Source organism: Mirounga leonina, unplaced genomic scaffold (genome assembly GCF_011800145.1).
Source record: "Mirounga leonina isolate KUSES-001 unplaced genomic scaffold, KU_Mleo_1.0 Mir_175, whole genome shotgun sequence".
NCBI classification, from domain to species: Eukaryota; Metazoa; Chordata; class Mammalia; order Carnivora; family Phocidae; genus Mirounga; species Mirounga leonina.
Genome location: NW_023270453.1, coordinates 27,369,479 through 27,392,062, shown reverse-complemented (window position 1 = coordinate 27,392,062; position 22,584 = coordinate 27,369,479). Strand labels below are relative to the sequence as shown.

General features: G+C 44.7%; 1 protein-coding gene across 6 annotated transcripts in view; it reads right to left on the bottom strand.

Moving 5' to 3' along the window:
• The window catches only part of RBFOX1 (RNA binding fox-1 homolog 1), a 334,649-nt gene that overhangs the window by 49,986 nt on the left and 262,079 nt on the right, over positions 1–22,584 (bottom strand). For all 6 annotated transcript variants that reach the window (XM_035022228.1, XM_035022232.1, XM_035022226.1 and 3 more), the window contains one exon: positions 6,405–6,537. In XM_035022228.1, coding sequence (XP_034878119.1) covers positions 6,405–6,537 — 133 coding nt within the window. The remainder of the gene's footprint in view (positions 1–6,404; positions 6,538–22,584) is intronic.

Below are 22,584 nucleotides of genomic sequence, written 5' to 3'. Positions count from 1 at the left end.
AGTGCTGCACCTGCACGTTGTTGGGGGTGGGGGAGGAGGGGATGATGGAGAGGGTGAGTGATCTATTCTCAGGATAACTCTAAAAACAAGGAACTGATATGGCTGCCTCTTTGGTGGTCTGAAACAAAGCCAACTGATGAGCTGCCACTTTCACCAAAATGCTGTTTCTCCTCCTAAGCTGTTGGCGATAGCCCAAGCCCAAACACTGCTGGTCCTCACATTTCTAGAATGATGACTCTGTGTCAGTCCCTGGTCTAAGCATCGTGTGCTCATTAGCCCATTTCACCCTCATTATACCCCCATGAGTTGGAGAAGACTGGCATCGCCCTTCAGATATAAAGAAACTAAACTGGAGTGAACCACCTGTTGGCTGAGCTGCGACTCTAGTCCAGGGAGTCTTGGCTTCTCAGTCCTCTTTGAACTGCTGTGGCAGACAATGGTCAAACTTCAGCATGCCCACAAGGTCACCTGAGGGCTTGTTAAAACACAGATGACTGGGCCCCACACCCAGCCCAGAGTTTCTGACTCAAGAGATCTGGATGGGGGTCTAAGAATTCCAATTCCTAACAAGGGTCAGGGGATGCTAATGCTGCTGGCCCGGGGACGAATAAGCTCATCATTCTATGGGACACCACCTTCCACGTGTTCTTTTTCTTTACATTTGTGACAGCAGTGACCTAGGAGAGTGACCAGTCTCCTAGGCCCTATTCTAAACAGGAGCTGGTTATAAGAAAGCTCTTACAGACGCTAACGCTGGTTTCCAGTAATGCGTCCAAAGACTTTTTAAAGCCCCACGAAACAGGTGCACTTAAAATATCAGACGTGTAGGGAAAGGAGAGCAGGAGTTGGTGGCTAGTACGGATCTAGAGATAAATTAACCGAGGCCCCGTACAAGAGAGGGGAGTTGCCGTCATGCATTGAACAGGTGCAGTACAATTTTAATGCAAAGACGGTCTGTCTAGCCATGCAAAAGTAATTGCATTGCTTGCCAATCACTTTGGGCCTACAATATGCTTTTGCAAGAACATAATGCAAATGCGCAACTCATTTTCTTAGAAAGGTAATAAGAATAGTTAAATATTTGGTTGAATGCAAGCAGGGAATGATTGCACTACAGCAAATTACTTAAAAAAAAAAAAAAAAGTAGAGGATGCCCAAACTATACAATCTGTTTGTGTAATAGAATATATCCCCATAAATGCATTCCTGTAGGAGAGGTTATTCAAACCTGCTCTACCTTGCTGCCCCTTCTAAGTAGAAAATAAATTAAAATTTTAATGCATTTAAATTCTAGCTGTTTTTGAATAGATATGGTTCCATAAACTCCCTGGCATTTGTATATTATTATGTTGTGTACAGATAGATGTGTACACCAACATTTTCCTAGTGAAAACACATTTTTAATTAAATTACTAAAGGCATCTGTGACATAACGCTCCCCTCCACCCCAAAATTTAAGAACCACTGATTTATGGTGTTTGTCTATAGATGCAGTCAAATCAGAAGCTTTTTAAAAAATGTAAAAGAGGTCACACTTTAAAACTGGCTGGAAGTTTGAACAAGAATTCACACCAAAACCGAACATACAAACAAAAAGCTAGAGAGAATTCTGGAAAATATTCTGATAATGGATGATGACTTTAGTTCCTAGTGTTCATATTAAATGAGAAAGGTCCTAAACAAGAGACAATACAGTCTGAGGATTAGACATTTAGAAATTAAAGCCAGAAAGTGGGGTTCATTTATAGCCGGAGAGGCACATACACATAGCTCCAGAGGCTGGTGTCAGATGCTTTCCTAGGACATACCCTGAAAGCGTTCCCAAGGATCTATGTGTGGGGTTCATTCTTGCACGGGCCAGCTGTAAGAGTTTTTTCCTGGGATACTACCACAGCTCTCCAACACACAAAAATAGCACAGTGTCCTCAAACCACTTCTCAAGGTAACTCTGAGAAGCTGTACATAGATGTGCCATAACTAATTTCCTGAGAAAGTATAGAACACCTTGTTCAAAGATACCCAGAGAACCAAGACCAAACCCCTGTAGCAGATGCTGGACTTTAGGCTTAGAGTAGCAACAATTTTTTAAAATATTCTTTGATGCTCCATTAGAGCACTCTACTGTGTCCCCAGATGATATTCATGGTACAGAGCATGCCCCTGGTAAGCAGCTGCTTAATAGTTAAGTAGCTAATTAATTAAGAACAAGAATTTGGTGAGGCCAGTCTCACAGCATTCCTTTGGGAGGGTGTTGGGGTTCAGGTACTGTCTTCTAGTATCAGATGTTGTATTGAGTCCGGGGGATGTGTCTCCAGTGCATCTACCTGCCATCTCCATCCATGGGTCATCAATCTGCAAGCTCCTTTGGATGGCAATTGCCCAATGGGTAATTTCTCCTACATGTGAGACATAGGAAGACAGACCGGACATGGAGGCTTCTCTATCAAAACCGACTCCAGGATTAAATGCAAGGAGAAATATGGCAGACCAGGTGATTCAGCTCTCTCGGAAACCATTCACTAGTTAATATTTTATTTATGATCTACATATTCCATAAACTATTGAAGTGCCTCCGTCCAAAGCCAACTCTGTGGTCTGCAGGGAATGGGGTGTCTATGAACTGCAGGAGCTGCCCAGGAAAGGGGTGGGACACTAGGTTTCTAACTCATCACCCATCCTCATTCAGTTAATGTTGACAATCAACAGTGAGTTGGCTGGATCAATCTAGGTTTTCCACCCATTCCTGTGGTCCCTCCGTGGTCCAAGCAGAACACCCTCCCCCCAGAGCAAATGATCAGGTATTAATGTCCCAAGAAGTTTCTTTTTAGCTATGTGAGAAAGAAGAGAATAGGGCCTCCCCAGAACCTGTGCTCTTTACTTGCTGGGAGGGACTTCAGAGAATACCAGGATGTGGAGGAGAAAACCATATCAATCAAAGGAAATGGATAAATGGGAAGGCATGCTTGGTGAATCTGCCTGTAGGACTATCTCGATGTTGGATACCTCCGAGGGTCACCCAAAGCTCCACAGAAGTAGCCATGGAGGTTCTGTGGGATTTCTTTTTAAAATTTATTTGAGAGAGAGAGAGAATGTATGTGTGTGTGTGTGTGTGTGTGTGAGTGAGAGAGAGAGAGAGAGAGAGAGAGAGAATCTGAAACAGACTCCACACTGAGCACAGAGCCTGACATGGGGCTTGAACCCCCAACTGTGAGATCATGACCTGAGCCAAAACCAAGAGGCGATGGTTAAATGACTGAGCCACCCAGGTGCCCAGATTTTGTTTTTCAATATATTGGGAAAACAATATGGAAGCCATAAATGGACGTAGGATAAATGACACATTTTTGGTTGGAATTTCAGTAACAAAGTATATATTACATACTTCATGAAGAGCAGAGGTTTAGGTTGGCAGTTAGCTCTATCTTCAACTGATGACAAACAGAAAATCATAATAAACGCAGCTCGCTGGGTGACATCTTAGAAAAGATGGGGATCACTGGGTGTGAGGGAGAATGGCGGAATGGGATCTCAGCATGGCAATTTAGGAAGTGGTTGGACTTCAGTGCATCCTACATTTCTTCTTTTGCTGGAAGTCTCCTCTAAAAACCCAAGCTGAGCTAAGGGGCCTTCCTTGGTGCTCACAGAACACCCTTAGCACTTATCACATTTATTGAAATTATTAATTTATATGGTACCCCCTGCCCCTAACTAGAAGGAACTCCTCAAAGGTGCAAGACAATGCATTGGAACTGAGAAAAGGGATGTTAGGCTGAACTGCACTGGAGTAAAGACATTAATCGACTCTACAAATCTCCCCTCAAAGGACTTTGGAGACAAACAGCTACAGGAAACCCACACAATCACCTGGACCACCTGAATCCTGATAACGTCACTTTCTGGAAACAGAAGTAGGTTTCCAATCTCTCTGCTGTTTGCTTCCACTCAAGCTCAGGGCTCTCACCACTCCAGCCCATATCTGCTGGGACATGAGTTGTCCTCTGCTATTCTTTCCAAAATGAGCTGCCCCCCTGCAGTCTCCTGCAGCCTCAGCCAACAAGCAGAAGAAAAGGGAAACCTTCATTTAAGATGCTGGGTTTACATTTTCTCATTAGGCGCCAGTGCACTCCAGGTAGTTTGTAATACAGCAAAACACCCTCGCTGAGTTTCCCTCGCTGAGCACTTTGCTCTTATAGAACTTGCAGACATGGACACGCACACCCCTAGCCTTTCTGCCCCTCCTCCTCCTGTGTTGAGAATTTCATCTTCCTACTGACAGTGGTTTCAGGATTCCACTTGGAATATTACCAGCAAAGAGGCACCGTGTACCATTATAACCAAAATGATTAGGAATCTTGCTGGAATATTTAAATTAAATGTCTGAAGCAGTCACAAACACGTTGCTTCACCATTTGGAGATGCCTGTGTCTCTCCCTGGTGAACGTGGCATTAATTAGTTATGCGTGGTTCTTCCCTGGCAAAGAGCGAGTTCATTGTAAGTTAGCGAATTTCAATTTTACGGCAGGTGTGTTATTTTGGGAGATTTTCATAAATTGTTCATGTGAGGATAAGATATAATTTTATTTGTTTTTCCTGTTCAGTATAGTAGTGAGATACGGAGGGTACATATACCAAAAAGCTACAATTACCGTCTACTAAGATAAGACAATAATTTTCAGACAAACTAATGTGGTATAAACATGCAATTTTGTATTTATGGCTTATGCATCTTGCTTTAGTAATTACATGAGCCTACAGGGTAACTTGGTGGGGTTTTTTCCCTTCATAACAACTTACTGTGTGACCTTGGGAATAACACGTCTTTATTTCTGCATTTCTGGGTCTATAAAACAGGCTCAACACTGTGGGGCTGGAAATAATGATTAACACTGTGGATGCTTCCATATAATACATGGTCAGATAAAGGCTTCCGGAGGTGCAGATGGATGTTTTTGGAGGGTGGGGAGAATTTAGGGCAAATTCATCCTTGGTTTATTATTACCCACCATCTTTCCACTGTTGCTTTGTCCACTAAGAAACTCAGAAGTGACCCAAGGTTAATGACAACACAAGAAACTACGAACACGGACCGATCTCTCTGCCTTTGTTTTCTCCTCCTGAAGACTGAATCTAGATTATTTATATTCTTAACTTTGTCTCATTGCATGTGTTTGAAACACTTCAAGTGCTCTCCTCTGCAATGGGTGAGATATGAATAAATAATGAAAAAAAAGTGGTTCCCTTTGTCATCAGTATAATGGAGAGATGATCTAAGCTAATTCAGGTTTTCTAAAAGATTTATAAGGAATAGAGCTATAAAAAATGCATTAACCCTCTTCATACAGCCTGGAACACAGCCATATTCTTTCTACAGACCAGAAAGCCAGTCGTTGGCTGGTAAAGCCTTGGACCGTACTGCCTTGGGCATGGCTGAGTTGTTCTGAGTAGCGCTACTGACATTTGGGGTCTGATAACTCTGCGTTGGGGGCCGTCCTGTGCACTGTGGATGTCGAGCAACATCCCTGGCCTCCCCCTCCTAGATGCCATCGCACCTTCCTGCTCCTGTTGTGACAACTCAAAATGTCCCCGGACAGTCCAAACATCCCCTGAGGACCGGCTGAGACATCCCTTTCTCCCTGACTCCAGGGGTGCCAGAATGTTCCAGGGGGATCCCTTAACAGGAGGAAAGAAAGGGTAGCATTGCGGGGTTGCAGCCCACCACACCAAGACCACTGTTTCTTCGCATTCCCTGTCATTCCTTGATCTTCACTTGGCAATACCAGAGTCCATGCACACAGATACCAAACCGCCAATGGGGAACACATTACCCCACATTTCCTTGCAGAGGGGAAAGGAAGCCAAATGCCCATTTTGGAAAATCCAACCGAAACGGGTCTTATTTCCAATTTCTTTGAACTTTCGAATGTTTCCATTTGACTCCACACCTAATTTTCTCTTCTCGGGCAAGGGTTCATAAAACCTTGATGAGCAAGGTGTCTTAGGGGAGGGGAGCAAGACCACCCCAGTGACTTTTATGTCTGGGGACTTCATGTCCCTCCATGGACAGATTCAAGGGGCAAATGTGATCCAACCTCCTTAATAGCCAGATGTTTGCAGTCACCAGAAATACATCTTTGGCTGTAGCCATTTCTCTGTTCTCCAGCATTCAGTCTCAGAGAGAATTTACATAACAACATGTGACATGTAGAATGCTTAAAGGCACCAACCATGACAGGACAAATTACACTCATTTTTCAATACTCTTTGCAAGGTGCTCCACGGCAGGCGCGCCCCGGGCTGCATGCTGGGGCGGTTCTGGTGGGGCAGTCCAGACCAGCATGCACTCACAAAAACGGGAGGGGGCTGGTGCGGGAGGCCGTCGCGGCGGGGGAGGCCGCCCCACTTACCCGCCGTAGGCCGGGATCGGGGGCGGGGGCGCCGCCGCCCGGAAGGTGTTGTACACGGTGCGGCCGCGGCCTCGTAGGTGCGCCCCTCGGTAGGCGGCCGCGGCGGTGGCGGCTGGATACGGGAAGCCGGGCACTGCAGGGCGGGAGAGGAGAGAGCAGAGCAAAGGTTTTCAGAGGCACACCTGCCGTGGAGGACAACCTGCCCACCCAGGACCCTTCGCTCTGCGGGCCGAGGCTGGACACCGGGAGGCGGGGTTCCAAAGGCGGCAGCAAGGGGGAGGTCAAGGCGCGATTCCAGACAAGGTGGGCTAGTTAGGGCGATGGTCCCTGTGCCCAAGTGAATATGGTAAATGGCGAACATTTACAAAGAATTCGTGGTAACGGGAGACAAGCTCACTGCACAAAGTTAAAATTCTACAAAGGTAGATTGCAGGAAGTATGTGCCTTGTGTTGCCAACTCCTCTGCGTCTATCTATACACACACAGACGTATATTGTGTGTAATAGATTTGTGTGTCTGGGCACACAATATACATGTATGATGTATCCACACATAGGTGCATGTGTAGGTGAATATGCATGTCAATATGTATATTGTGTGTGCACATGTGTATGTGAATGTGTACATGTGCATATTTATATGTGCGCGTATATACGCATACATATTTCAGTGTGTTCCTAGTTATCTCTGGGGCTGAACTGTGTGTGTGTTAGTTATCTACTGATTGCTTTCCCTATCCCGTTATTTATTTCCCACATTTTCTTTTATGTACATATATTGCTAGTTAAAATTTTTTAATTGCAATACAGTGTTCCTACAGACACGTGTATGCATCGCAAGTGTGCAAATCCCTTATGTGCCAAGAAACAATGGTGTCCCATCAGCCTCCAAACCATTTAACAGCTTTTAAGGCACACACAACAACCGTAATTACAGAGAAGTCTGGGAACGCAACTCTTCAGAAGCGGGTGTGGGCTGAGTTTCCCTCCTCAGAGGAAAATTCTGAGTGGGATGGCTTGCTGAGGAGTCAAGAGGGAAATTAAGCCTGATGCCAGAGACCCCTGATATTTCATTCTCTTGCCTCTGCCTGGGATGTCCTTCCTCCTAGGGTGTCTGCAAATCCAGACGCACTGGGGCCCAGGAAGCCTTCAGGAAACCACTTCTGCTTGCTTCTGCGTGTCTGAATCTCACAGTGCTCTCACTGTGCCAGTCTCGAGCATGCCATCCCCACTAAACTGCAGGCAGGGCGCCCAAACCACATCCCAGGGAGGAAGCACTTTTCTGGGAAATCCCACCGGGGAATCCACTGTGGCAGGAGATCTGTATTAAAGGCCCAAAACACCCAACCTCTCATGGGTACTGGTTTCAAAAAGGGGGGCTCAGTCAATGTGTTACCTTTTCTCTCCCCTATCAACCAGCAAGTTGCTCCAGGATTCCCCCCGCCCCGCCCATCTGTCTTCACTTCTGCTCGTGCCTCCCCGAGTCAGCAGAAGCCCCCTGATCTTACCCACAGTAGGTTCTAAATATTGGACACCTGAATGAATGTAGGGGTGGCTTAAGTACATAAACAAGAGAACTAAGTTGTAAGTTGTGGGCAGGCCAAAGGATGGACAGACTCTCTCTGCAACCTCCCTTCCTTGTCCCAGGTTCTTTTCCCCACCCTCTACTCTGACACACAGGAGCTTTCCAGAGGGAGGGAGAAACAGGTAGAAGGAAGCAGGGCGGCAAGGCTTTCCTCCCCTGCATGCCCCCCCTCCTCCCCTGCTCCCCTTCTCTTGGGAGTTCACACAGTGTATGTAAGGACAGACAAGGCTGGGAGGGACAGGAGCCTCCATGCTCAGAGCATCCTACCACAAGGGAGGCTCTCAAACATAGGTAATCAGCACACGCACACCTCTCCCCGGGAGCTCCATTTGGGGGAACACCTAACTGCTCACAGGATGTTGAGTCTCAGGCTGTGTTGAAGTTCCTTCTAGCTTATATCCAAACTGCCAAGGCGGGGGCGGGGGGGCTTCTCCCCTTACCACCATATACAGGCGCAGAACCCCATCTGTTCATTAGCCACGGTGTCCTTGGATACGCTATACCCTAGCTGCGTGGGGGTGGGGGGGTGGCAGGGAATGGGGAGACGAAGAAGCCATCCCTAATCCCCTACACCTCACAGAATCACACGGACTGGAATAGAACCCTTGAACCTGAAGTAAAGACTGACGGACTATCACCTGCAATTCTTGGCATGTTCTCATGGATTCCACCAGATTTTTCTCTCACCATGGAGGGTAAAATGCTGGAACTGCACAACGAAGTCAGAGTGATTTTATCTTTCTATTTGTGTCTGCAAAGACCATACCCTAAAAGGTTATTTTTAACTTTTTTTTTTTTTTCTTATTGTTGTTCAAGTCATGTCGTGCAGCTGTACTTAACTCTCAGCTGGCCGGCCCCTCCTCACCCGCGCCCCGTGGCTCGTGCGAATGTGCTTGAAATGGTAGAGAGGTGTCACTCCTAACGGGGAAAGGCAGTAAGTCTTAACACCGTAGAAGCCCAGAAGTAATGAGATAGGAGCTGTTTGCTTCAGGACTGGCCAGAAAATGAGCGAGCATGGCTGTGACTCCAAGTCCATCTTGCCACAGTTCAAATATTAAGTTTTCATAAGAACGCCCTGGATTTTGAAATAAAGAAAATGAAAAATTCACAATGTGGCAGAGCTGCCTGGGTGAGGAGACACGGTAATTATGCTGACCCATTCATTATCGCCAGCTCCCGTGCAGACTGAGTGAGACCAGATCCCTCTCAGCGACAAGCAGGTTTTACAATAATTCTTGGAAGATTTAGATGTTGAGATACAAGGTGAAACAGAAGCTAGGCAGCGAAGCGGGGACAGCACAAGCTGCTGGAAAGCATGGAGCCGGGGCTCCATTTGCACCCTTGGCTACAGGGGGGAGATGTCCCTCCCGAGGCAGGATGAGGTAGGACAGGTCTTCATGCAAGGCTTTGGGGGGCTCCTCCAAGCTAGGCACATTAGAGGGATTCTTATTTTGTTAAAGGAACACAGGAAAGACAACACATCAACTCCTGGTTTAAAAAAAAAAACGCTTTTCAGGAGGGGCCAAGTGCCCTTAGGCAAAATAAGGAGGTTCGTGCAGATCATGCTTTGGACCCGAGGCTTCATAAAGGAAGCACGGGTGTCTCCTAGATGGATGGTTTGCTCAGCTATCTCTTTTTTGTTACCAGTCTCGGGCTGCCAAGGGGTCTCCTTAGCAAGCCTCTAGTTTGTCATCATGATTAATGAACACTTCCTTCCTCTTTCCTTCCTTCTTATTCAATCCTCCTTTCTCCCCTTCCTCCCTTCCTTCCTTCCTACTTTCATTTATGTTTTAATCTTCTTTGGAAGGAAGTGGCCACAAAGCTCTCCGGGTGTACTAGCAATCAAGTAGCTTGGGTGACAGAAATGAAAGAGAAGGACTCCCACTGTTGCTAGAATGTAAACTCCACGAGGGCAGAGATCTCTATCTGTTCTACCTGTTGATTCAGAAGAGTGCCTGGCACAGAGCAGGTGCCTGGATACCCTTTGGAGGTGAACCGGTGTTTGTCTCCCTCCTTCTGGGACCACAGAGGCACTGACCCTTCACCTTGCACCTTCCACAACACCGCCCTCTATACGAAGTGTCCTGCCCGGGGTTCGCACACACACAGGGGGCCAACGACACCAACTGGCCCTCAGTCATGATGCCTATAAAAGTACGTTCTACAGCCAAGCTCACAGGTGCTGCGCTGGCCCAGGATGGCAACCACAGTGGGCATATGTGTGGTTCTGATAAAAAGGGAGAGGACTTGGATAAAAGCATTGTACTTGGAATTATTGCAAAACCTTAATTCATTGAAATTCACGTTCATTGCTGTGCTGTGTAGGGATTGGGAGATCAGATTCTTGTTCTGGGGAAAAGCAGGACTCAAACTTCCCCCCCCCCCCAGACACTGATACCTATCAAAGGACCTGTGGGGTCAGGTTCCTTCATAGAGCCCCAGACAGTGCTCTCTGGCAAGTGAGCAAATCTCTGAGTGCGGTAAATGTGTGCCAAAAGGAACAATGAATATAACGCTGCTTATAATCCCTAACTTCTGTGATTTTTGGCTGAGCCTTCTGTGTTTCTCGTCATCTCCATTAGAGGAGGTCTCCCCTGCAGCTGGTTTAGGATTCTGAGTGACTCTCTTCTCTTGCCACTAAGACCAATGGTCAATTGCACAGGTAAAAACAAAAACAAAACAAAACCCCCCACAACTGTTTGTTAAGCTTCCTTTAGACTCAACTTAGGATGGAAGGAACGGATTTGTTTACTTGCCTACCATGTGCATTGGCTTGTTGGTTCTGGGACACGGTTAAATGCATATTTGAAACAATTACTTAGATGATTCAGATACAGATGAAACAAAACCAAAATGGCTTTATCCTTGAACCACACAGAAAGAAGACATCTCAATTATGTGCTTACTTTGGGACACGACACCTATCTTTTGTTGACTCAAAGTTATCACACTATCAGTGCCCCAGTTCAGGAGTTTGGATCCAGTAAGTGGGCAATAAATGTTTAATAAATCTAATGCAAAAAAGCCAAATGGAAACTCACAATGTCCTCTCCATTTCTGGAACGGAGTAAATCAATGTTAATAAAAGTCATAAACCTGTCACCCTGTCCCATATTTGTAAAAGCCTCTTTGTTAATGAAAAAACAGTGTTAGAAAGAAAAGACACCAAATTATAGGCATTTCTAAAGCCCTGGTGCTGGAGCTGGATTTTTTTTTTTTTCTAGTTGAATATCCAGTTAATAAACATGTAAAGAGACAATCATTGGGGAACAATGGAAAATATTCAGGTTGCTTTGTGGACACAGTATAAATCCTTAGTTGTTGGCAGGAGGGAGACAAGGGAAGAAGGAAAAAAAAAACAACATAGGTTCATTATACTGGAAAGGTTCCCCCTTAAACCTTATCCAGCATGAATCAAAGTGAAAAATCTGGTATCACTGCAACGAAAATTGGATTTAGCTCATAAGCTAAAAATGAGTTTCTCTCAAAGAAAACAGGGCAAGAGCTTTTGGAGCAAATACCAACTGCGCATCTTGTTGACACATCAACATTCCCTGCCTACCCACTCCCAACCTTCAGCTAGATTGATACCCGCAGCATATTTTGGGGGAGTGTGAGTGGAATAACTCGCTCAGTTCTTGGGCACAAGGAGTTGTATACCATGGAACTCAATGAAATGGAAACTTTAGGGATGTAACAAGAGGCATGCTGTGATGTGCTCAAGTATCAAGGCGAATCAACATTTTTAAACGGAAGATGTGTGGGTGTATCAACCAGCCAAATGGGCCATTTACCAAAGTGTCAACTGCTTACCGCCTGTCTCCCATCAAAGAGAAAGCCCCCACCTCCCACCTTCTCTGAGCTCTGCACTGAGTGTATTTACAGTGACAAACATGCGCGCTCCCCCTCTGTCTCTTTTACGAATATGGTGCTTACCTTCGAAATAAACACAAATGAGATCATCTCACTAGCCCGGAAATCCCAAAAGAAGAAACACAAAACCAGTGGAAAATACTTGAGGGTTATAAAGTGCATATTAAAGTTTTAGAGCCTTGGGAGAGATGGAAGAGTAGCAGATGCAAAAGCCAACAGGGGGGCAGATTCTGCATCAAAGCCATAAAAATATACAGCCGCGGTAGTGGGCAATTATTCTTTGCATTTGTGCGCTGGTTTGAATTTGCATGAGGTTGCCAGATGCCCTGGAAAAGGTGTTCCATCAGAATGCAGGAGAGGGCTTCTCTTTGTCCCCCTCTTCTCTCCCTTGCCACCTTTGCCCACCCCTGGAGTGGTCTGAGGTTGAGCGCTGTCCATGCTAATTCGGGGTTGAATCGTTCTGCGGGTAATTTATGGTAGGAGATATGCACTTACACAATTCTGGGGGTGCAGTCGTGCTTTCAACAGCAGGTTCACAGTTCTGCAGGATTCCCCTTGGGGGAACTCATTTCACGTGCCTGACCGTAAATTAAGAAGTGGCATAATAGGTAACATGCCGAGGTGAAATAAACAACCAGCTCTAGCTCAATTTCAGGGGCAGAGTGTTGTGTGATAAACATCACAATGAAGAGGATTATTTTTTCCAAATGACAAAAATGTTTGCTTATTTTTTCAAAATGAATCTCAAAAGTACATCAAATTGGTTTATAACAGAATTTATACGCAACTGGGTCACTCTCTTTGAATGGCATCAAATGGGAAATTTAATATGATGGAGCACATTTAGTTCTAGGTCAAAACAAAAATGGAACGGCTTTCAATTTTGTTAAAATTCAGCAATTTCAAGGTTTGGGGAGAGAAAGGGGTTGTCCCACCCACTCAGTCATTTACAAAAAGACCAAAATAGCCACTTAATTTGTTGGAATCTCTGATTCTCGTATTCTCATACATCTATCCCTGAACCACACATTTGGGGCTGACTCTTGTTTCATTTCAAAATGCATGTTGATATTAAATACTGCTGTTTAGAAGTGAATAAATCTACATTTTGGACAAACAGTTCCTTATAGGACATCCTCATTTGAGATGCATTGAATAGGAAAACAAAAATTTCTAATTAATGTACAAGTCTAATCACCATTCCCCACATGGAAGAGTAATTTTTCACTGTTCATTTGCTGGGTTTAATCTCAAAACTGACATAACAGAAACGCAATGTCCTATAAATCTCTGCTCATTTGTTTCCTTAATATTCATATCCCATTGAACTGCAGCTGCTTGTTGCTACAGTCTATTACAACTTGCAAAAGTGTCGATAAAAATATTATGAAAGGCAAGATGTGTTTCTTCCTGGCTGCGCGTGCCATTTATTTGGGAAAAGACAATAAATGGCTCGTGGATTGTCCCCCCAGCCTGCTGCTTGGTGGGTGATTAGTGATTAATTACCTGGCAGCAAATTGACATGGCACGAGGAAATTGACACAGCCCTGATTAATTAACTTTTTATGGGTGGTAGTTACTCACAAAACATTGCTCACCATAATTGAATCTCTCTACATAGCATCGTGGTACAAAAGTTTTAGTCAAATCCAAATTAGCCAGAAGTTTCTTGGCTGTTCTAGGTCTGATTAGGATGTGTCGAAGGAATTGGCAAGAACTTGAACTTGGAGAAAAAAACCACATTATTTGAAAGCAGAAAGGAGGGGGAAAAAAAAAAGATGGTGGCCGCACCGCCCGAGCCGAATTTGTTGATGTAAATCTTTACTGTATGAGGCCGCAACGCTGCCTTTTCCTCCAGCCTCTTCTGGCTGCTTCTTCTCTGTGGCTTCTGCATGTTCTCATTCCTTTGTCCTGTCCCTAAATGTTGAGTTGATCGGCTCACTCAAATGCTGGCTCCATTGTCATTTCTTCCCCAAGGGCTTCTCCCCATCTCCTCGACGTGTCCCAGCCATACCTGTCAATAGCCTTTTTCCTTCCCTTGACTCATCTGGCCCTTACCACCTCATCGGATTGCACCCTCACTATATAGCTCTCCATGGGGATGTCCTAAGGACTTTATTTTGGTCAATACTGTGTCTCTAGCAGCTACAGGATTACCTGGCCTCCGGTAATTACTGCAATGTTTATTGAGTATGTTGTCAGATGAACTCAGAATGCCACAGTCGTTCAGCTACAGATGGAAAAGGGGGGACAGTCCTTGCACCTGTGAGTTGCTACCACGCTGCTTATGAAAGGTGCATATGCTAAGACAAAGTCAGGTTTAGTGAGGACATGAGTGATGAGGGACTCAACCTTACTTGAGGAAAGTCCAGACAACAGTAACTGGAAAAGTCGAAGAAAAGCTGTGATTATAGTTGGCTGAAGTCCAACTTCTCGTACTCCGTTATCACACAGAGGAGATTCAACTGTATATCAGCTACTATTTACTGACACTTGCTAACCGCCAGACTCCAAGGTTAACTCCGTAAATCTTCACGAACCATACGAGCCAGGCATTACTGCTACCTTCACCCTCCTGGGGAGAACAGGAAGACGTGCAACAGCCCTGAAGCTCGCCCAACGCTCTCAGACAGCCTGACACTAGAGCCCATCATCTTATCTATTATACAACAAAGCAACGAGGCAACTTGGACCAAGGCAACCCGTGTCGGCTCTGGGCAAAAACTTTCTACTTCCACTCTCTCCCTGCTCCTTAGGACCTCTCAGTTTTTACTACCCTCCTATGGCCTCTTAGAGCAATACAAGCTGCTACATCCTCTCCCCATATTCATACCACAACCAAGAGAACCAGCCCAGTTTGTCATGGACTGAGTGAATTTGCAGGGGAGACTCTTGACAAGCCTCCCTGAGACCTCAATATGCTCCTGGTTGGGGACAGGAGGCAGGAGGAGGGGGAAGGCAGGTGCCATTTCTCCTGTTCTCTGTTTATGTGCTGAGATTTCAAGACACCTGGAAGGGCTTTGCTCCTTTTCTACTAATTGGATACAGGCCACAGGGATCACTACCGATTTATGTTCCCAGTAAGAGTCCAAAGCAAGCTGTTTTCCTTCTCCACTGGGGCTTATTTCCACATATCCAAAAATACTGGGGAAATGGACTCTCCCAGCAATGGGGACCTGGGGTACACTAGTGTGGTGTTGTGTCCACAAACCTCGTTACTGTCAAAATAATGAGCTCCTTACAACTAACTTCAACCAGAAATTCTCCAAGATTTGAGAGACTTGCATAAAAACTTTCATATTTGGGGTAATGCACTTTTTTCTCCATATAATTGATTTAATATTGTTATCAAATATCACTTCACTCATAACTTGGTTAGAAACAGTCTCTTCCTTAGAAAGGAAAAGATGAGTCATCCAGGGATTAAAAAATAAAGAAACCTAAACGCCATGAACGCACAGGGATGATTTACTCTGAGCAGTGAGTCTGGTGTTCCCAAAGCAGAAATGTTTCCCAACTTAAAAACGAATTCAAAAAGCGGCAACAAAACCCACACACAATGCTTACGTGGATATTCTTTCATCGCTACGTCTTTGAATGAGGACGGCAGCCTTGGTTTTTAAATAATTGCCACATTATTCCTGCTTACCTCCCGAAGTTAGCTGTTGTCTCTTCTCTCCTGGGCTACAAATGGTCTGATTAATCCAACAGACATGCGCGGTGAGTGCCATGGCTGCTGGATGTGCAGAGATACAATTTTCCTTTGCAGAAGACATATTTGTGATCTATCTACGCAGAGGTATTGACAATACCCAACCCGGGCAGGATTTCTGTAACATTTCATTCAGCACAACGAGAATGAATCTCATTCTTGGAGGGCTTGACTTGGCGGGACCACGGAAGGCATTTGCAAAGGTGCTTTCTGTTATTTGAAGGAACTCTGGAGACAAAGCCGCGAGATGCTGAGATCTATTTTAATTTGGATGAAGCGATTTGCCATACTCTGTTCATTTGACAAAACCTGTAGCCGTGTCAGTTTAGCTTTTACCAGGTAGCCATGGGAAAAAAGGCAAATAGTTTATATAAATAATTACTTTATCAAGTGCATATACACAGCAAAGTTTCACTTGTTAAATCGTTCACAATCTGGCTAACAGGTGGCTGAAACAGTTAGCCTGGTGAATTGCCTCTCCACGTAGGAAACAAGGCAAGGGAGATAAATTAGCTTCATATGTTGGGATGGATTTCCCATGGTTCTCTGGGGCTGCTGCAGCTCCTGCAGGTGAAGCCCTCAGAGGGGGTTGGCGGTGGTTCACAGGATGGTTACACGATGCACTTTAATTCCAGCCATCACTGTGGGTATAGATGGTCAGTGTTGGGGCCATCGGATTTTGAGAGTCAGCTTCCACCTTTGGGAGGCTGAATCCCAATCCTTTGAGTCACACCCCATGTAAAACTTGAGGACAGGTGTCATCTGGATCTATGGATTGCCTGCCTGATACCTGAGCTGGAACCCTCCCCAAACTCCCATCTTTAACAGACTAAAGGAAAACCATTCAGAAATAGGTTGTCCAGTCACTAGACTAACAAACATTCCAGACTAGCTTCTTCGGTGAACTTTTAAAAAGTCCCAAAGAAGATGGCTTCTATGGAAGAAAGGGAAAGTGTAGCCATCCGTTTGAGGAGATAAAAATGCCTCAAGCAATCTGAACGACTCTTCACACAAGGATGCTCACAAGTGGGTAGGTTCTCACGAGTATGCTCATGGCAATCAGACTTGGCCAAGGTCAAACCACTAGGTGTACTATGATGATGTAGACCCACCTCTATTTGAATCCAGGTCTTGTCATGAAATGATTGTTGCTCAGGGAGAATTTTGTAAAACCAATACTGGGGACTAGGTTTTGCCAGCAGAAACGAGCCTTTGGGAAATGCTGCTTGGAACCTGGAAGCAATTACCAAGGGTGGGGATGATATCTATCCTTGGGCAGGTGTGCCTACAGAACTGGGTCTGGTATGTTTGTTTTTACGTAAAAAGCAATTAGGCATCAAGTCTACACTGCAGGCAAACAAAACCCAAGGAGACAGATTGAAAATATGTGGTGTGTTATTTGGTCCTAAAAACTGCATTTTGTTAACACTCCCCCCAAATTCTCCAGAAGCAATAAAATAGCTTTTGGCACAAAAGTACTTTCACGGAAATGAAAACATGATTTAAGAAAATGGTGTTTTTGGAGTGAAGCAAGTGTTTAAATTATCATGTTTAAATGAACTATGCCAGGCTCTTTTCCCTTCCATGGGAGGCAAGCTCGGCTTCCTTCCGTGATTCTTTGCACTGCACAGGGAGATTTGCTTTTGAAAATAAAGAAGGCAAGGGGAGGAGGGGCCACTTCGGTGGTTGGACACATTTCTTCGCAAGGAGCACCAAGAAGCACCCCACCCCCCGGCCCCGCCTCCAGCACTTGAATTACATGTTGCTGGCTGTTCTTACTCCCCCTTCTAAGCTGTTCACTCCCAGCTGTGCTGACTTTGAGAGAGGACTTGGCTCCATTTACAAAGCTGGGTCCCCCAGGAGCACACATCTGCCCCAATGCATCAAGCTGCCCCCTTTATATTCCAGGAATCAAATAAGATCTTATTATTGGCCCCTGAAAATTTCATATTCAGTCTGAACACAGAATAGCTGGGGGTTTTTTCCTCCCATTTTAAATCTACATTAGTTTGAGAAAGCAAATGAAGTACCCATGAGAGCTTAAAAAAATGAACTCTAAAATAAGCTGCTCAACCCATTGGAGGATCTCTTTCTCACCTCTGCCAAGGACCAGTGGAAGGTAGGCATGGCCCAGGGTTCAATGTGGGAGCTGCAACAGAGAGTTTGTTGGTCTTCTTACAAAAACGTGAGCATTAAAAAGTACTTTCTGTCAACGCTATCATAGGACTTGGGGTTTCCAGGGAATTCTCCCAGAACAACTGCCTCGCTGCCTTTCAGGAACGTCTCGTCTCGGCCTTGTTCTCTGGCTGTGTGTGCGCTGGAATCCCAGGGCAACGTAGTTTATTGTTTTAATATCTGTCTGACACAAAGCAAACCATCCTCCAGTGACTCCTTATCTGTCATATGTATTTCTGTGAAAGAAATATCAAGACAAATAAGATGTTTGGGGGCACACCACGGGATGGTAGTTCTTGCAATTGGCAGCCTTTTGCAGAAGTGAGACCCCCATCTGCAAAAGACGAAAGCCACCATTCTGCATTGAGATTAATAACCAAAGCACCAGGAAAGCTAGATAGCAGCCGCCTGAAACGTGGCTTCTTCTTTGCAGATTCTTCCCTGGGAACAACTGAGGAGGTTCAACTAGTGGGGTTTCCCCCCCCCGAAATTGTCTTTTTTTTTTTTTTTTTTAAGAGGGCAAAACAGTCACACCAAAGTGGTCTGTGATCACGAGTTAGCCAAAGTAACGGCAGCTGTGGTTGAAGGCACTAACCCCGTTGCGGCGATGGTGGGGTGTGGATTGAAAATACAACCGAGCCTGTTCAGGAAGCTGGTGTCCAGGTGAAATAAGTTAACACAGGAGCTAGTAAAAACCTTAAAAACCACCTGTTCATAAATCAGCGCGCTGTGCCAGGCCGTGGGAAAACGGGGCCAGTGGCACCAGGCAGAGAGATGGTGCTTCACTGATGGAGATAGAATGACACAGGGGTTCAGGGAGCGGTGGTGGTGCAGAGCTGTGTCTGGCTGTGGGCAATCGCTGGGCATTAAATCAGGCGTGTGCTATGATTGGGGTGACAGAGCATGGCACAGTAGAAGTCTCAAAATCTCCCTGTCCATGGGTTCAGTGAGGAAAGTAGGATTTCAGTGGCCAAGTGTGTCTGTCCATAATGCGGGAGGGTGGTGAGAACGTCAATATTTAGCTGACCTACCAAGAGGCATTAAAAATGCCATGTTAATGGAGGTTAAGTCTCCTGTTGGGTATGGCCCCCAAATATCCCCATGAGTAATTTGTTGGCAGTTCTGAGACATTAGCATTATGTATCTATTATCTGTCTTGCCCACAAGAATGCAACACTACAGAGGCTGACTTAAGGACACCTTGCTTAATTAAATTGAATTTGAATAAAAAATTTTTCAGAAGAGGATGCCTTGCTCATGAAGTATTTACATTACATGGAAGGGTACCTGGCATATAGAAACAACGTGATAAAAATTGGTTAAACGAACTAATGCCTTTTAACCCCCTCCCCCATCAAAGGACCAATAAAATGAGTAAAGAATGGAAGGAATTATTTCAGAGATGATGACACAGAGGGCAGAGGTATGATGTCACCATAATGCTGAGACACAGATTTAGAAGGAGCACTGATTCCCGTTTAGAAGGATGCACTCTGGAGCACCTTTTCAGCCAGCATGATTGGAAGGTGCTGGAGGAGCCCGAGTCAGCCCAGGCAAACGATGAGGCATCCTGAGTACGTTAATGGAGTCTCACCCTCTATCCCAGGGAACCCGGGGCAGGTGTTGGAGAAAGCCAATAGCACCAAAATGATGCCTCCAACTAACTCCCCATTTGTTTGTTGTTTGTTAGGAGGGCAAAACTAAGCCAGCCGACCCTATTTAGACCAAATTCATGTATCAGTCTGACTTTGATAAGTACCAAGAGAAGGGTATTCTGTTTACGTGCCTACCTTCCATTATTGGTTTTGAAATGTGATAAAATGGCACCAAGTGCAAAAGCCCCATGAAGGTGCCCACTGAAAAGAAGGTCCCTTTTGATCTCCTCCCCTACGTAGCCAGCTGTCTTTGGAGTCTGGCCCTTTCAGATAAGAATGCTAGCCAAAAAAGGGGTCAGTAAACTACAGCCCTTGGGCTACATCTGGCGCAAAGACTGTTTTTGTCAATAAAGTGTTTTTGGAAGCACAATCACACTTATTCATCTCTGTACTGGCTGTGGCCACTTTCAAGCTATCGACAGAGTTGAGTAGTTGCCAACAGGAACCAGATGGCCCATGAGGCTGGAAATATTTACTATCTGGCCTTTTAAAGGATAATTTTACCAAACCCTGGCCAGACAGATGAGACACAGAAGAGCTGCCTCTCCAGCGATCCAGGGATGAGAAGAAGAAAGCACTTGACCCCTCTCTGCTCAGACATTTCCAGGAGCAGAGCATGTGGTCGCTTCCACACGCTGGTGGATAAATTTAGAGACTAGTGAAGATGGAAGGCTTGGGATTGAGTTAGGCTGGGTTCAGAGTTAATCTGGCTGGGTCACCTTGGACAAGTTTCTTAATCCTTCTAATCCTACATTTTCTCAAGCAAAAAGGGGGCATAATCATATTTCATACTTTTCTTGTGAGGATTAAAGGAGAAAGTTCATGTGAAGGGCTTAGCAGAATGCCTCAGATATAGTACCATGAGTTAATATTAGTATTGTTACTATTATTTTTTTATTATTTCAGGGCTGGACTAAGGTAGGGCCAGTTAGGCCTTCACTTTGGGTGCAAAATTTAAGAGGAGGTGACACCAAAAAACCCCAGTAATCAGGATAAATCGTAATTTTTTTAAAAAGTTAAAATTATTATTAAAAAACTCCATGATGAACAGACTCTCAAACTTTAAGCAAAGAAGTGCTATGTTGAACATATTGGACCCTAACATAAAAAAAATTAGTAATACCCTGTCTTAATGAAAATTTTGATATTTTGTTCATTATCAATTTTTTCCATTAATTTAGATTTTTTTAAAAGATTTTTTATTTATTTATCTGAGAGAGAGATTGGGAGACAGAGAGCATGAGAGGGGGAGGATCAGAGGGAGAAGCAGACTCCCTGCTGAGCAGGGAGCCCGATGCGGGACTCGATCCCGGGACTCCAGGATCATGACTTGAGCCGAAGGCAGTTGCTTAACCAACTGAGCCACCCAGGCGCCCCTAATTTAGATTTTTAAAAAATACCGCATTAGAATATTATGTTTTTTGTTTTTTTTTTTTTTAGTATATCATTTATCTTGAGTACCGAGTTTTTTTGGCACCTCTTTAGATTTTGTCCAAGGTGAGTCCCTCCCTTGCCTCACCCTCATTCTGGCTCTGATTATCCTCTCTTAAGTGATTCCTCCAGAAAATATTAGAAAAGGCCTTTTCAGAGCCTCAAGGAGCTCTGAGATATTGGAGAGGGAGAGAGAAGACCTGGGTCTTTAAACCAGCGTGTCAGTAACACAGTGACCTGTGCGTGTACTTTCTATCAACTGAACTCAATGCACTGACATTTTCTGTATTGGGCAGAAGAAAGAGGAAGCCATAAATTAATTTAGGCTGTTACTTTAATTACAGAAACCAGTGGAAGTTCTATCAATTACCTAAAAGTAGAACAGTGCAGGCCTGATTTATGTATGTTTCTGCCACTTAAATCATTGTTTTATGAATTCCACACAATTACTTCCATAAAATCTGCAATCAATACATCAATTAAAACCATGCCACCACAGCTCGCCCTTGAGTTTCATAAAAGTGAATAAATGAGGAAGTGATTTTGCATTTTGATAACATTTAGCATCCTGAGCCTGTGGTATCAGATCCCCCCCGTGGTCAGGAGTGAAAATTTCAGGGGGAATTAACAGTCATCTTCCTTTTACCTTAGGACTTGTCCTCACATGGATCTCAAGCTCATCTGTGGCTTCTGGGTAACTGTGTGGAAATACACTTGCTTGCATTAACAAGCACATGGAACCATCCATATATTTCTGCTGGAAAATGCTTTTTTTGCCTGCTGACAAATAAAACTGGTACCTCTGTGTCAAGGCACTTGCTGTGGGCTGAAAAGTGTCCTGTTCCCCACAATTACATGTTGACACCCTAACTCCCAATGTGATGATATTTAGGGATGAGACTTGTGGGAGGTAATTAGGTTGAAGTAAGTCATGAGGTGGGGCCCTCATGAAGGGATTCGTGTCCTTATAAGAACAGACACCCAAGGGCTTGCTTTCTCTGCCCTGTAAGGACATGGTTAGAAGGTGACCATCTATGAGCCAGGAAGAGAGCCCTCATCAGAACCGACCACGCTAGGACCCTGATGTCAGACTTCCAGCCTCCAAAAGGGAGAGAAAATAAATTTCTTTTGTCTAAGCACTCCCCACCCCATCTATGGTATTTTTTATGACAGCCCTAGAAAAATAATAGAACGCTAGGGAGTACTTGCTCCTGGCAGGGATTTTGTGACCTAAAGTGGTATCTAAAGCTGTAGCAAGAGAAAAGACGGATATATTTGCCTGTGTATTTAAAAATGTATGCTGGAGTGTGAGCAAGATCCAAGGCCCCAAATAGGAAATATGTTTGCAACATCTATGCTTTTCATAGGTTATTCCCCCTAATGAATAGTTCTCTCTCAATGCGAATTAAAAATAAAATCAGAAACAGCACAGAGGGAAGGGAGGGAAAACTCAATGGGAAGAAATCAGAGAGAAAAACCACGAGAGACTCTTGATTCTAGGAAACAAACTGAGGGTTGCTGGAGGGGAGGTGGGTGGGGGGAAGGGGTAACTGGGTGATGGGCATAAAGGAGGGCCCGTGATGGGATGAGCACTGGGTGTTATACACAACTGATGAATTATTGAACACTACATCTGAAACTAATGATGTACTATATGTTGGCTAATTGAATTTAAGTAAAAAAAATAAAATAAAATCAGAAAAACCCAGAAGAGAAATGGGCAGATGTGTACTGGAAATCCACAAGACAT